Consider the following 17172-nt stretch of genomic DNA (forward strand, 5'->3'; position numbering starts at 1 on the left):
TATGAATGAAGCTGGGGTATGCCCTTATTTTTCCAAAAAAAACAAAAAACACACTGGAAAACCAAATATTTCAGAAGAAATTCATAAAGTGAAAGGACAGTGCAACATGAAGTTCACCTTGATCTATTAATTGGGAGCTTTGACTACCTATCAAGAGGTCGTAAATTTGAAGCTTATGTATGTAATGTGCATGTGAGTTTGTTTTAATTGGCTCAAAAGCTCAAAAAAAAAATTGAAAGTGCAACTACTAGAACTTAGAGACAGAAGTTCATGAAACCAGGAAATGAAATTAAAGGCAACTCAGCCACATATTTCAACAGATGCAATTTTTCTCACTAAATATAAGCATAAACCTTGAGCAGTTCAGGAAAATAAGTGATTCAGTTTATAGTTTGAACCAACAACATAATAGCATACAAAACAGAGATGGATAGTTAATGAATTGAAAACAATCCCTGCAATGATGACTAGTAACAAGGCAGCCAGACTAATACAAGGATGTCAGAGTGGAGTTTGCTAATGTACGAAGGCCTTGGGATTTGGAGTTCTCAAATACACAAAATTTTATAAGGCACAAACTCTAAATTTAGATGAATTTTTCATTTCATAAGGCAAAAACTAAAATACGAATGATAATTTAACAACTTCCAACTAGAAATAAATAGTTCGTAGATTAAAAAAAAATCATATAAATAATTGAATAGTATGCTTCTAAAAAATTAGATTGCATCACACTTCGATCAAAATCAATCACACTCTCAAACAAATAATAAAATAAAGGAAATATTAGAAAAGGAATTTCACAGTATTAGAATCAAGCCTCAGAGTTTGATCGAAGATATAACCTTTTTAAATTTGAAATATCTAACCCAAAAGTGTTCTCCTAGTTAGAAGTTATAACACAAGTAACTAAAATTTTATTCAAAACTAGCTGATTTTTTTATTCACATTTCTCAAAGCCACTTTACACAATCACAAGTGAAAAATTTTTGTAAAATAAAATCACCATTGGAATAGTTGAAATCCGGATAAGCGATAAATAGGATGAATTGGGAAAACCCAACAGAAACTGCACCTTCCATTGCACCTAATCCCACAAAAAAATTACTTGGCCCGATTAATTTTGGGAACAAAATATGCTAAAGCAACCTCCATCGAGAAGCATCAAGTTATAGCCTAATTCAAAGAACTCAATTAGCTCCTTGATACACGGTGAACTGTGAGGCAGTTGAAATAGATGAAAACAATCCATGATGATTGGAGAGGTAGATACAAGAATTGGATTGAGGAAGACAAATGAATATGTTAAGCAACAATATATTTTTTTGGATTCAAAAATAGTACAGCAACAATATCAAGAATGGGGAAATAATTAAGAAAATTCAAAATTGACGTCAAGAATGTTAACCTCTGTATAATACCCACAGGAAATAAAATTGAAATCATAATTAAGAAAATTCAAAATTGACGTCAAGAAAATAAAATATTTAAAGTCTATCATACAATAAGGAAGCACTACAACAACAGGCCAATTACAACAATTCATTATTCAATTTATTTCAAGCATTAAATAGTTCACAAATCCATAGCATGTTCTTCTATTTAATTGAATTGAACTAGCTAATATAACCCTTTATTAAATTCAAAACTAATCTATGTAAACATTACAAAACATAAAATGAACGCTTTAATATATATATATATATATATACCCCAAATGTTGTAATTGAATTCAAGAAATAAGTTTTATGATTTCTTCCTTTTCTAATTACTTTTCTTCCGCATCTTGTACCTGAAGGAGTCTACACCTACTGAAAAAGTGTCTTCCCCCTCTTGATGTAGATCAAGAAGCATAACAAATGGTGCCCTCGTTGAGACTAAAAATTCCATTTCTCCCTCTTCCTGCCGGCCAACAAATTCACAGCCGCAGTCAACACTTCTTTTCAGCCGCCAGCCTCTTCTTCTCCCCAAGAACTTACCTTTCCACCTCCTACACTATTGGCCAGCACTCTCCAGCATAAGCCAACCCTCTTTCTAGCCACACCATGCCTCTTCTCCACCACTGAAACTCCATTCTCCACCTAATGCTGCGGACCAGCAGTCTCCATTGCCCCAGCCTTCATTTCAGCCCACTATCTGTCATTCCCCACTTGCAAATTCACAATTCTTCTCGAGCATTCATCAAGTACCAATTCAAGAACCTTAAATCATCATGAAAAACCCAGATTTGGCAGCTCTTTAAACAATGCAGAGCAATCAAGAATTACAATTCTCCATAATCAAAAAATCTCTACAGGTGAACGTTCAATTTTCCTTCATTAGCTCACCACTTCAACAATTTCATATTTTCATGCAATCTATTGATAAGAAACTTAATTGTTTGTGCATTGCCACTCACCTCCCCCACTCCATCAAGATCCTTCCTCTTTCATCAGCATCCTTGATTTTGCCAATCCAATCCCTTTCTCCATAGCCTCCACCGTCTCCTTCAAGTTTCTCTTTTCTTAAATCAATAAAAGTTAAACTTCCTCGCTTTAATGAATTCAACGTCGAAACATGGACCTATAAAGCACAGAAATACTTCGATTTTCAAAAAACTCTTAATTATCATCGTGTTAGCATAGCTTCCTTTCATCTTAAAGGGCCCACGGCTACTTGGTAACAAAGGTTATGCATGAAAGCTCTTTATGCTTCTTTTCCATCTCTTAACCTTGAGAACAAGGTTGTTTTTCATGACAATAGGAGTGTTAAGCAATATCTATATTTTTTAGGATTCAAAGATATATATATATATATATATATATTCATCAGGTTTGTTGTGTAATAGAAAAGTCTCCCTCAAACTCAAGGAAAAATTCTATAAGATGATGGTTAAACCTGCAATGCTTTATGGTGCTGAATGTTGGCCATTATAAGGGAAGCATAACATGAAGTTAAGTGTTGCAGAGATGAGGATGCTCAGGTGGATGAGTGACTTTACTCTTAGAGGCAGGATATGAAATGAGCATATACGTGAAAAGATTGGAGTAGCTCCAGTGAAAGATAAGATTAGAGAGAGTCGTCATAGATGGTTTGGTCACATAAAACGGACGCCTTCCGATGACCCGGTTAGGAATGTAGATGTATTAGATTTAACTTATGTTAAGAAAGGTAGAAGTAGATCTAAAAAGATCTAGTTAGAAAATATTAGAAATGACCATTCTTTATTAGATTTAAAAAATATATATATAAAAAAAAAACTTTTAACAGGGCACAATGGAGAAAAATGATTCATGTAGCCGACCCCACAACCAAGTAAAGACAAGTAAGGAGGACTTAACAAAAAGATAGGAAAAAAAGAACTTCTGCAACAGAGCCTCTCTTCAAGGTTGCTAATTTCTAAGGGATCAATTAATCTTGTTGTTTACTATTTTCAATTTTAATAACTTCATAGTATGTAACATTTTTTATTCACAACAATCTCTCACTAGATCCATTACTCTACATTCTGCAAAAAAGAAAACATAATTTGCTTTACTTACTATAAAGGTTCAACATAATCCATACACTACAAGAAACCTTAGCCTAATTGTAAGCATTCTAAAGCGTTCTAATAATAAATAACACACACATAGCTTTCGCCTTTGAAACATACAACCCCATAGAATCCAATGCGGAAGAGGAGGCTCACCAATAATAACCATCTCAATCTTGGATTACTCTCCTAGTAAATGTAATTGAAAACGAATTGCACAAGCCTAAACATAGTTTCTGAAGCTTGAGTTATTCTTCAAGACAAGTCAAGCTAACTGGAGACCCACCAAAGCTAACTTTAACAGAACAATAAAAACCTCATTTACACCTTCGGGAAAATTAAGTGAGAACCGCAATATAGAAAACATGAAATGGAGAAAATTATTTTTAAACATCACATATTTCTCAAATCTGCTCTATAATCTAACATCACGTTTGATATAGAAAAATAGTTAAGTGTTTTTATTTCCAAGAACAATCAAATTCTCTAGCAAAATGGCTAAGAACAAAACTTACAAGCCCAATACAAAGGGGTTGCTCGGTTCACTGTTATTATGAATAAACTACTATTTAAACAATAAGACTGTATAAATGCACGTATTTAAATGGTTGTTAATTTCATCTACAAGACTAAATGATTGTGCAACTATATGGAATGATTAATGAGGATTCTAGTCCTTTTATATCAATTCTGGTAGCCAACATCATAGACATCAGCTATGTCATTCACTCACTAAGAGAGATTCCAATAGCTTCAAAAACAAGATAGCAATGTCAAATAATTAACAAGTATTATTCGAGCAACACTATGCCAAAGATGCCATAAAATAATAATGAACTCAAATATTTTGTTAGATTCCAAATCAAGGAAGACGAATCACAAATAATGCCAGGACGGAACTCAGTGGCAACAATGCAGATAGGACTAAAGAGGATCATCCTCCAGCTAGGATAAAAGGCTTCCATGTGGAAAATGGGTGACATGGGTTGTCTTGGGTAAGAAAAGAGTATAAGATTAAGTTTGTTTCTGGTTGCTAAATGATGACAACTGTAACTAGGGATGAACGAGTCGAGTCAGGAGGTGTTCGAGCTCGACTTGCGAGTCAAATACTGAGCTTGAGTCGAGCTCGAGCTCAAATCGCGACAGTGTAACAAGCTCATCAAGCCGCTTGTCGAGCCGCTCAAATTCGCATCCGGTTTTTATTTTCTCGCTAGGATTTTGATAATTTGATTTACTGCCCAGTTTTTATTTCCCAATAGGTTTTTTGTTTTCCCACCCGTTTTGAAAGCTTTCTCATTGGGAAAAAAGCCTGCATATCTTTTTTATACAAAAAGAAGCTTTGGGATATCTTTTAAATTATATATATATATATATATTAAATTTCATTGCAGCATTGATTAGAAATGGTATTTGAAAATTTGTTTATTAACTATACGACTACAAAACACTTAAACTTAATTTTTTTAGAACTTTTAAATGTAATTAAAATATTAATAATTAAAAAAAAATTAAACAGTAATTCGAGCCTGCTAGAGAGCACACGAGCCGAGCCTCATGAAGCTCGAACTCGAGCTCGTTTAGTGGTAAGGAAAGATCATAGAAAAAACCAAAAAACAATATTCTCCTTATTATTGTCTTCTTCATCTTCCCTAGTTTACATTTATGCAGTTGGATGCAAACTCAAATGTACCTCAAGTTATAGCAATATTCAATAGTCTTTCTTGTTTGCTATCAAATTATTTGTTACCTACCAAATGGTATTTTAGTTGCCATCATCGTCAAGTGCTAGATAACTCAACGTCACACCAAGAGTTTCCAGGAATCTCACTGTTCTGTTCAAATCATGCTCCCCAATCACCTTATCAGCAAACTTACTCTATGAAGCCATCATTGACCTCACCAAACTGGTATACACTCTTTAACAAATCAATGGTAAAAGCCACGGGATCCCTAATTAAGGTCACTGAAATATTAAGCAGAGCAGAAGAACAAAAGTCCGCCATCAACAATATTCTCTAAATAAACAATGTCTGATTAACTATCCTACAAGTTGAGCGTAAACAACATAGTAAAGTCAAAGCATATTGGGTAACTAACCCTCCTCCCACAGTACACGCACATACTAAAAAAAGAAACAAGAATAAAAGATTTGATGCAATCAAAACAAAATATTGCAAACAAAAAAAAAAAACTTGTCTTCCTTCCAAATGACAAAACACGCACACTAAACAAAGACACTACAACTTATAAAGCTTGAGAAGAAGGATACATGTGGAGTGGATACCATGGAAAGAAGAAGGAGATTAGAAATCCGAGATGAATTAGAAGAAGAAGAGAAGAAGAAGACAATATCTCGCAAGCTATTACAAAACCCGCAAGTTTTCTTTTCAAAAATCAGTCCATATCTCCTGCATATCCAGTAGAAAACAGCCCCAATAAATAGGAAAAAGAAATCAATAGTCACCCAAAGCAGCCAACCAAAACAGAGGGAATAAACCCAGGAAAAAAGGCACTGCTAGCCCAAGAACCGAACGGACAAGCAGCCCAACAACAACCAGAATCGAAACAACCAAGAAACCATACAGAAACCAAGGAAAAGGAACGGCGCCGAGCCCATTAAGATAAATTTCAGCCTACTAACAAATGCCCATTAATCTAAATTTTGATTGCATCAATTCTCCCTGGGAAAGAGTTCTCATCTCCTGATGAGATCGAATCTGAACTTCCCTTACGTATCGAATGAGCCTTATCCAACTCTAAAATTAAAGCCGGGTAGTTTCTTTGGATTTTTTCTCTTTCTTTCTTAAACTGGGCCTGAAGAAGTTGCTTTCTATTCTCGTATTTTTTTGTACACAAGCTCATTCTCACCTAAATTTTATAAAATTCATTTTGGATCGAATCGGTAGAACTACCTTGGGATAGAACCCAGCTGCTTCTTGGAATCCTTTCTTCAAGATTTGTTGGAAGATTTTCACCATCAACAGATTCAATGCCTTCTTGATGAGGTTCCATTATGATTAATTTAATTTTTTTTAATAAAAAAAACTCACACACTAACCAAGGGCTCTGATACCAAATTGATGCAATCAAAACAAAAGTATTGCAAACAAAAAAAAAACTTGTCTTCCTTTCAAATGACAAAATACACACACTAAACAAGACACAACAATATTATTAATAACAAAGACACACTACAACTTATACAGCTTGAGAAGAATGATACATGTGGAGTGGATACCTTGGAGAAAAGAAGGAGATTAGAAATCCGAGACGAATTAGAAGAAGAGAAGAAAAAGACAATAGCTCACAAGTTATTACAAAACCTGCGGGTTTTCTTTCGAAAAATCCGCCCATATCTCCTACATATCCAGTAGAAAACAGCCCCTATAAATAGGAAAAAGAAACCACTAGTCACCCAAAGCAGCCGCCCAAATCAGACAACCAAAACAGAGGGAATAAACCCAAAAAAAATGCACTACCAACCCAAGAACCGAACGGACAAGCAGCCCAACAGCCAGCCAGAATCAAAACAGCCAAGAAACCCAACAGAAGCCAAGAAAAAGGCACGGCCAGCCCAGGAATCCAAGCTAAGAACTCCAAACACCAAACAACCAAAGGGAAATGGGTCAAGCCCATTAACATAAATTTCAGCCTACTAACAAATGCCCATTAATCTAAATTTTGATTGCATCAAGATCTCATGGAAGGCAACCCATTAAGGTAGTTCAACTAGCGATGTCAAGACTTTTGGCAAACTCTAAACTTTGAATCAAAGAAATGAAACAATCATATGTCTTCATCAACCCCAATGATCCACATAGACGAGCCTACAAAAGAATGGCACTACTTGATGGTGAAAACAAAACTACTAACCACTTGTTATAGTTTTATTGATGTTTTATGAATCCACTCTATCCATCAAGTTACAGAGATCTTTAGGGAGAACTCACAAAACTAATGCAAACCACAAACATTTTTGGTTATCAATTATAGGTTGAGTAGATCTCAAATCAAGTCACCAAAATAGATAAACTAATATTGCTAAGTTGATTTGAGTTGAGATGTAAACCAAATATAAAGGAAGAAGTTTAAATCCATATTATTTATCTATGATGCACGGACACGAGACGACTTTTTTGAAAATATATGACACGGGTACGACACAGACATGGGATTACATTTTTTTAAATAGTGCATAGATATTATTGTAACATCATATTAGAAATGAAATACAATAATAAATGAATGGCATGATAACTTGTCTAGCTTATAATATAAAATGTTTAGTACAACCACAAAAATATAAGCAAATAACAATTTACTACAATATCAAGCATTCAAGCTTCAACTACTAGGATTAGCTTAAAGGTTTGTTTTTGGCATTCAATATCATCATCATTGAATATCTTTGCTTCTAACTCTGGTTCATCAAGAGAAAGATTTACAATAGTTCATTGGATATCATATAATGAAAGTTGGTTCTTCTTTGTATCTATTTACTTTTGTAGTTCGCTAGTTCTCTCCTATAATATTTCTTTAACCTCTAAACTAAATCACAAATAATGTATCTAATTACTTCTATACTTCTCTAGTTTTCTCCCATAATAGTTCATTGAATATCATATATTAATCTTGAATATTTTATATTCTATATATTTTCTATATCATTCTAACTTTTCATATATTTCAACAAATCCCATCAACTACAATTACAATAAGGCGTGCACATAAAGATTGTGTACATAAAGATCATCCAGACATAATCAAAATTCTGCTTATTCCATGTCACTAAGAATTGCAAACAAAGGCAGGCATAAAGGTTTTCAATAATCATTACTGTCTCTAAAAAAATGATTCATTCTCTAATAACCATGCCTTAAAATAATCGTATTGATGCATATATGAGCAAATGTCATATTATATTTGATTTAGTAAATATAAAAATTTTATAATTTAAAATAATTTTATCATCAAAAAATTGGACACGTGTCCCAGCTGTGTCTGACACATGTCCTAGCCATGTCGAGTTAAATTTAAACATTATTTTAATCGGACATGTGTCGTGGACACGTGTTTGCCGTGTCCGACACATGTCCCAACTATGTCGGGCACGTGTCCGTGCCCGACACTGCTTTCACTCTTCAAGAGGTGTATCGGTGCATCATAGATCAAAATATTGGACAAAGTAATTGAATTAGCAAATCTCATACAAAAACATAATGAAACTTCAGATTCTGAAAAGCTTTAACTACTCTGCTTCTTACACCTACACGTCATCTCACCCAGCCAACAACCATGCAAACACCATATTAACAAATTAAGAAATTGGAAACAAGAAAAATGATGGATAAACATGAAAAGGGGATACGTTATCATTGTGAATTTGTGATGAGAGTTTTAACCAATCGAATATGCAAAGTTAAAATGTTTGCATTAATGCATAAGAGAACAATAGTCTCGAAGACTTGAGAAACACCTAGGAATTAGGTACTTAAGGAACAATCCACGACAATGATCACCAAAAGACAAATAGCACGAAGAAAGCAACAATAACAATGTTCCCAGTAGCATCAATCTCTAATTAACTCCCCTTGAAATTAAGCATGATCAACACAAGAAAACCATATCATAATAGTTAACAAAATACTCCCCTCCCTCAAAGTTACACACACCCCACTAACCAATGAAACTAAAATGAAATACCTTATAAAAGGAAACCATTCAAGCAAGTTATAATAAAAGATGTCATGATTTCTAGAAAAAACCCCGAAACGTAGATTCACTAAAATGAGCAATCATACAAACTCAATTTACACTCCTTCCCTATGGATAGATTGATAGATGAATGGTAATTAGAAGTTTCAATATTTGACACAACCCAAAAACCCAACCCAAACCCGAACGAAAAATTTTGGGTCCGGGTCATCCCATTTGGAAAAAGAGTCGGGTTCTCGTCAACCCGAAAACCTAAAAGCAGCCCAGAACTAACCCTCTCCTACGCACGGGTCGCCTTGTCCTCATAGTTGCCTCACGCTCGAGGTCGCCTCGTGCTCGCCCAACCATGCACATGCACTTCTACTTGCCTAATCAATGCGGGTACACCAACCGAGTCAGCGAGTCGAGTCTGAGTTTGTGACCCGTTTAGCTAGTCATGTCAGCTAAGTTGTAGACAGTTCAGTTTCAGGTTGGAAACAAACCCAACCCAAAAACCCATTTTTGGTAATGTTGGATGATAAAAATAACATGATAAACCACTTGGGATGGTTTTTTTTTAATGCTTCACAAACTAGCTTGGGTCCATCAAATTAAAGAGATCTTTGGGGAAAACTAGTAAAACAAATGTAAACAACAAACAATTTTTCGTGTCAAACATAGTTTTAAACATTCTCAAATTAATCATCACCAAATTACTTTGGCAAAGTTATTGAGTCAGAATTGAAACCAAAAATTAGGAAAGAAATTAGAATCCATAGATCTAAAATATTGGACAGAGTAATGTAATAAGAAAAACTCATGCAAGAAAAAAAAAACCAAAAACTCAAAGAAATCTAAACCCAACAATAATATCTCCAATGTTTTGATTCCAAAAGTTTTATTTACTATATGTACTATATTGCCCACATGTGCATGACCTCTTATCCCAGCAACAACAATGCAACACCCATATTTACAAACTGAGCAACTTGACAAATATTAAAATGAAGTACAAGCGTGAAAAGTACAATATTATCACAACAATATAAAGTTTAATCTAGATAATCTATGTAAAGGTAAAATATTTGCAATAATGCTCGAGGAAGAGAAAGACGGTTGTGAGGACTCAAGATACTGCCATAAATTACATACTCTACAAGTAATGTTTCCAATTCCACCAAAACAAAACCACCTGCCACCAATTTCCAAGCCTCAACAAGTCAACAATCCCAAAATACTATTCCCATCGGTATCGAGCAACTCAAAACATAGTACAAATCTTGATGGATTCAAATTCTATGCAAAATTTAATTCAACATCAATTAGGGAATTACTTGGCATCCAAGTTGCACTCATCCCATAGTTCCATATTCTAGTCAATAACTATGAGACGTTAGAATGCAAAAACAAGCTTGCAGGTATTCTATCACGCTTAAAAGGGCGTCACTTGCTAGTTAACCTAGGGGCATCACCCATACAAGGAGCCAAAGTGGTTAACCAATGGTTACAATTAATTGGCAATGTCACAACCAACTATAAACATCTACTACTCATCCGACAAAACAACTAAACTAAATAAGAAGGCCAAAGTTCATCCTGAATTCATGATAATCAACTTAAAAAACCTCAATATCAAGGATCCATATCATCACTTTTTTAACTAACATCACTGATGCATGATACTCCGCAAGTCACCAAAATGCCATTCCCAACTCCAGATCTCATTCAAAGAGTAAATATAGCAATTCATTAAATCATTGTATTCAACATCTAACTACCACCAGCTTCCAAAGATGATCATCAGACATTGCTCTATCCCAAGACACGTCTAATCAATGTTATGCCATATCGTTATCAATAGTTTCATAAGGTTACCATAGAAACATGATCTTTAAAATGCTATAAATCAAAGTCATCCAACCCATCACCAGCACTTTCTCATCACCTGTTTTGCTTGTCAAGGACAAAACCTAGAGATTTTACAACAATTACCAAGCACATAATCAAGTTACCACTCCCACAGCAAAATGCTTGGCAAATTATTTGGAGCATCAATCTACTCTAATCTTGACTTGCATGTTATTTATCATAAAGTACAAAATGGCTAGTAAAGACATACCAAAGACTGCATTCTGCACTCATGAGGCCATTACGAGTTCACAATAGTGACTTTTTGGTTTAACTAACATTCCAAGAACTTTTCGAAATATCATAAACACCACATTAAAGTCACACTGAAGCAAATTTGCTACAATTTTTTTAGTGATATTTTAGTATAGAATAAGACACTATCAGAGCACACCACCCTTTCTCATCACCTATTTTGCTTGTCTAGATGAAAAATGGAACCTAGAGATTTTGTGTTGATTATCACACAGACACATTTAATCAACGTACCATTCCCAGCCAGTTCCCCATTCCCACAGTAGATAAAATTATTGACATATAACTTGGAGCAATAATATACTCCAAACTAGACTTGCATGACAGTTATTATAAGGTATGAATAGCTATCAAAGACATAGCAGAGATCACAAGCCTCACTCATTAAGATCATTGTGATAGTTTATCGTAATGCATTCTAACTTAATGAACACTCCATCCACTTTTAAAATATCCCCATCATTATTTTAAAGCTATAATTACGCAAGATTGTCACAACATTTTTTATGATATTTTAGTATATGGTTAAACATAGTTGAAGCACAAAGGAATCTCAAAAGTGTTTTGACTTCCATTCAAGACAATATGTTCAATCTCAATAAAATAAATGTTTTTTCAGCCTAACAAAGATTGACGATTTGGATCATATAATTAACTCACACGGGATGTGCCCAAAAGACGTTAAGATTGAATCTATATAAAGATGGACCACTACAAAGATTCTAAAATTGCTCTAAAGCCTCATCAAGTTAGTGGGCTATTACCACAAGTTTGTCAAGAACTTTGCCAACATACCTAGGCTACTATGAGCTCCCCTTCATAAAAAAAAATGCCTTCCATTGGAGCCCCAAAACTGCTACAGCTTTATTTTCCTTGAAAAGAACAACGGAAACAGCTCCAACACATTCACTACCTCCGACAAACTATTTACTCTAGATGTAGTGCTTCAGGATTTGGGATTGGAGTGATTTTTTATCAAGAGAGAAAACCCATCGCCTCTTATAGGAAACTAAACTAATAAAGTAACATGTCTTCACTTACGTGCACCAAATGTTCACTACTATGAAAGAAATAATGAAATGGAGATAATATATATTGGGAGCAATCCATATCATATGAGAAGACAAAAACAACATTCAAAAACTAATGAGACAGGCATTGCAAAGGCCAGAACAATAGAGTTGCCTACTTAAGTTGCTTGGCTATAACTTCCAAATCCAATAAAAATCGGGCAATACTACTAAATTCGCATACGCTTTCTCATAAATGATTGACAAAAATGACAAACTACAACACATAGGTGAATTAAACATGACCATCAATGCACCCATAACCCACCTGATGGAGAGCTCCAACTTGCAATCAATTTGCCGCCATTTCAAGCACTGTATGAGAGACTATCGCTAACCCTACATCCTTATACAAGGAAAGAATCTATAGTTAATGTTGTCAGAGAATTTATCAAAAGCATGGATAAAGCTCCCATACAATCAAAAGATCCTCAAAGAGTGCGATTTAACAAATAAAATGAAAAATAGCTGAACATCAACAAGAACAAGAATTTCTAGTCGGTAACTTGGCTTTGGTAAAAATGTGGCCTTATTGTCAAAAGTCCGTGAGCTAACAATCCTTAAATAAAATGGTAGCAAATGCTATATCCATTATTAATTATGGAAATAATATGCATTATCCCCTATAAAATAAATTTGCGCAAGCAATTTTACATACACCTTGCACGAACCATACCATAATAATGATCTGCACACCACAAACTCCCATCCACCTCTTGGTAAAACCACCCTCTGGTTCAAAAATGTGCTAGAATCATCTGAAGACAACTTTCAAAGGACTATGTTATCAAGATCCAATACCTTGTAGAATGGGATGACTTATCATGAGAGGATGCCAATTGGGTCCTCGATGATCAATTACTCAACATTTTTAGTCACATCGATATCAAGGACAAGGCCATCCTTAAAGGAGAATGGGAAACTAATAAGTTCCAAAAAGGAAGATGGAATACAATCGATGGAAACGCACACTTTAACAAGTAGCAACGGCAAGAGGAGGACAAAACGGGTGTTTCCTCCAATTTGGCTAAGAGGCTTCCATGACGGAAAGGGGTGACATGGATGCTGCCTTGGGTGAGAAAAGAGAATAATAATAAGTCTCTTCTAGTTGTTAGCTACTACTGCATGTACCCTTCTGCTGATTGTAGGAAAGCATGGTGGAATGTAATCAATATAAGCAGAAGTGGATGGTGGGGAGAGGTCATATAAAAAAAACTATGATACTTTTCTCCTTAAAGTTATCTTCTTGTTCTTCCCCTGTTTTCATTCCTTGTAGAGTTAGAGACAACCTTGAATGTGCCTCAAGTTATAGCAATATTCATTGATATTACCTGTTGGCTATTCAAAAATGTTTGTTACCTAACACATTTTGATTACAGTTTCCGCAACCAGCATAAGATATTACAGTTCAAACTTTCAGCCGAAGAGAAGAACAGCAAGTATCTACACTAAAATAGAGACAAAATAACAGTGTTCACATGAAATACAAACTTTAGTTAGGTGTATAATTCCCTACAACTTAAACGAGCAATATGTTAGATAACTACAATTACAGAATAATTTTTTTATTTCCCCAAAAAAAGATACCAGATGCTAGAGCGCTAAATTGTAGGTTGCTTGCAGATTAACTGAAAATAGAACAACACAATGCCGATCTTCATTTCATAGAAGCAAATCATCAATAATTTGCAATAAAAGTCCCGTCCAACAAGCAAAAGCACACAAAAACACACATAGGACACTTAAGGGAAATTGAATGAACAAATGAAGCGTTTTGTGATCCAAATTATAACATGTGTGAACAAGAACATCAGTAAGAGACAAAATTCACCAATTAGGAAAAAAAAAGGATTAGAGCGACCTCAACCAAAAATTTTCAATTTGACCGGAAAATATACAGGTTGAGAAATTTCTCAACCTAACGGTACGACTTCTGGAACCTGGCTCGGGCACCACGACCACCGAACTTCTTTGGCTCACAACGTCGGGGATCGGCGACGAGAAGGGTGCGGTCGTACCTGATGAAGATATCCTTTACTTCCTTCTTCGAATGCTCGTCAACAAACTTCTGGTAGTACGCAACGAGGGCCTTGGCGATGCTCTGGCGAATGGCGTAGATCTGCGAGGTCTTACCGCCGCCCCGCACGCGGATGCGCATGTCCACGCCGCGGAAGCGATCAAGGCCAGCGAGAAGGATCGGCTCGAAGGCCTTGTAGCGTAGAATTTCCGGCTTAACGAGCTCGATGGGTACTCCGTTAACCTTAATGAGGCCCTTTCCCGCCTTGCAGTGAGTCACGGCAACCGCTGTCTTCTTGCGACCAAAGCATTGGACCGATTTGGTGATCTCAGTCGACGCCATCTTCTTCGTTGTGTCACGAGCGCTGGAGAGACCGGACGGGGTAGTTTAGCAGGAGTGAAGCGGCGAATATTTCATTGATCAATATATATGAGTAGGTAGGGCTAAGCGGGATTCTGACTGATCACAACCGTGCATTTTATCATGAATGGCTAAGATCAAGTCTATTGATTTTTTTTTTTTTTTTTTTTGCGGCGTTTGAAATTTTTTTAGCGAAAAACATATAAAGCACTGATGCTTATGCAACCCGAATTACATCTTACTATAATCCATTCATTCAATATGTCGGATAGGTTTTAATCATCTGTTGGGCTTTATAAGTTCATTATATAAATTTTTATTGATTTTAAATTTAGAAGAGGTCAGGATCCTCTGGAGTGAGGTTGATCATTATTTTTAGGTATTATTTTATTTGTGTATTTTAGTTATTCTTTTATAGTCATGAATTTTAAAATGATAGATTGATGTTTGATGTAATCTTTTGGCTATTATAAATCTTTTGTTTGAACAATTGAATATAGAAAGGTTTTGATGTATATGATTTATAGCTCTTTTTGTAGGGTTTATTTTTATTGATTGAGGCTTAGTGGTTCTAGCAGATTATTTAAGAGATAAAATAGACAATTCTTCTAAAATTTAATCTTGGGTTGTGACCTATATACTCTTAGATAATATAAATCATAAGTGGAAACAATAATGTTTTAGTTACCACTTAACTAAAGAGACCAGGGCTCCAATGACCTAAATTGATGAAACCATCTAAATATTAATTTGATTTATCATCTAAATCATTGATTTGGGCCTTTATATTTTATTACTCTTGCATTTATTATATAATTTCAATATTATAAGTCGTGGTTACTAAATAAGGATCCTCGGATTAAGTTATCCTTTTAGGATAATTATGGTTACAATAACCATTGATGATGTGATCATAAGATATTGAGTGTGTTCATCTTGTTAATCCCATTCATCCCTTTGTCAAGGCAAGTGTGACCATATAGCACCATCTCTAGCATGAGCATCCCCCCTCCTAAGATTGTAAAGTTATAAATCCCTACTTCATGTCAAATTCAAGTATCCATTGACCCTATCCTCTTTAATTCTAAGTAAGTAATCCTCATATCTTTTTAGTATAGTTGACCTAATTTTGATAGATTTTTATATAGGATGTTTTATGTTTAGGGCCCAATTAAGCATAAAATATTTAAAGTCATCCTAAATATAAGCATCATTCCATAATCAAGAGTGTTTTCAACCATGCTTGTAATGTAAATAATTTTACGAGGTTGCTCCTTTGAGAATTATCAACACCCCTAATCAAAATAAATTATATTTTTATTCTTATTTCATTCAAGGAAAAAATATTAGAGATACATAAATTCGAGTTATTTGTATAGATGTGATAAGTCTTTAGTGTGCATTGATCGATGAGAACTAGTCCTTTATTATAATATTGTGGGCATATTTTGGAGACAGTAAGGGATAAAATTAGGAGTTCCCTATTTTTTTGTAATGATTAAGATCAACATTTAAAAAAAGGACATAAATAAATTATTTTTAGAATATAAGAAGGTAATTTTATTATGAGAATTCACTCCCTTCATAATCAAAGATAATTGAATCTATTATAGAGATTTGACTCAAAATATTTAACTTTAAAATCAGCTTGATTCTAGAAATAAACCTATATGATTGTAATTTTATGTTAACAAAACCCATCATAAGGTGAAACTCATAATAATAATTAAGATCCTATTATGTTGGTAATTTTACTCCAAACATAAACTAAGGAGTATTACTTATATTTCATATCAAAATTTAGAAATTTTAGAATATTAATTTATTATATAATGTAATGAATCTATTATAGAATATTAATGTGTTTAGTGGCGGCCTACCCAAAATGATCGTCTTTTGGTTTGTTGGTGAATAAGACCATCAATAACAGTGAAAGCCAATCATTATATTACCATTAAATCTTAAGATGGTGATCTAATAATTTTTTCAACCTTTTAACTTAGTTTTTTTAGGTATTGTGAATAGAAAAAATTTATTGTTCAGTCTTTGAAGCTTTATAACTTATTAAAGAAACCAATCTTTAAGGATTTTGCATTTCTAAGTACTCAATGACATGTTCATGTGCATGTTAACTCTTTTAATTATGATTTTATGATAATCTTATATGTCAATATATCATTCAAGTTGAGAACTCAAAATGTTTTTTTGTCTTTGTAATAGAGATGCTCAATAATTTTCTTAAAACCCTAAATTATAATTTGTAGCAGGTGATTGCATCATAAGGGGTGAGCATGCATAATTTTTTCTTGATTTGCTTATATTAAATCGTCGCCTTAAGTATAATTAATTTATAT

General features: G+C 34.3%; 1 protein-coding gene across 1 annotated transcript; it reads right to left on the bottom strand.

The window, feature by feature from the left end:
- Positions 1-14076: 14076 nt before the first annotated feature.
- LOC110095311 (40S ribosomal protein S16) lies at positions 14077-14850 on the bottom strand. The gene has a single exon (XM_020820805.2). The coding sequence runs from the start codon at positions 14798-14800 to the stop codon at positions 14360-14362; it is 441 nt and encodes a 146-aa protein (XP_020676464.1). The 5' UTR covers positions 14801-14850; the 3' UTR covers positions 14077-14359.
- Positions 14851-17172: the final 2322 nt, after the last annotated feature.

This window comes from Dendrobium catenatum, unplaced genomic scaffold (genome assembly GCF_001605985.2).
Source record: "Dendrobium catenatum unplaced genomic scaffold, ASM160598v2 original_scaffold_76759, whole genome shotgun sequence".
Taxonomy (NCBI): domain Eukaryota; kingdom Viridiplantae; phylum Streptophyta; class Magnoliopsida; order Asparagales; family Orchidaceae; genus Dendrobium; species Dendrobium catenatum.

Excerpts from the sequence above, each read along its gene's own strand:
- LOC110095311 (XM_020820805.2), bottom strand. The coding sequence starts at position 14,800 with ATGGCGTCGACTGAGATCACCAAATCGGTCCAATGCTTTGGTCGCAAG.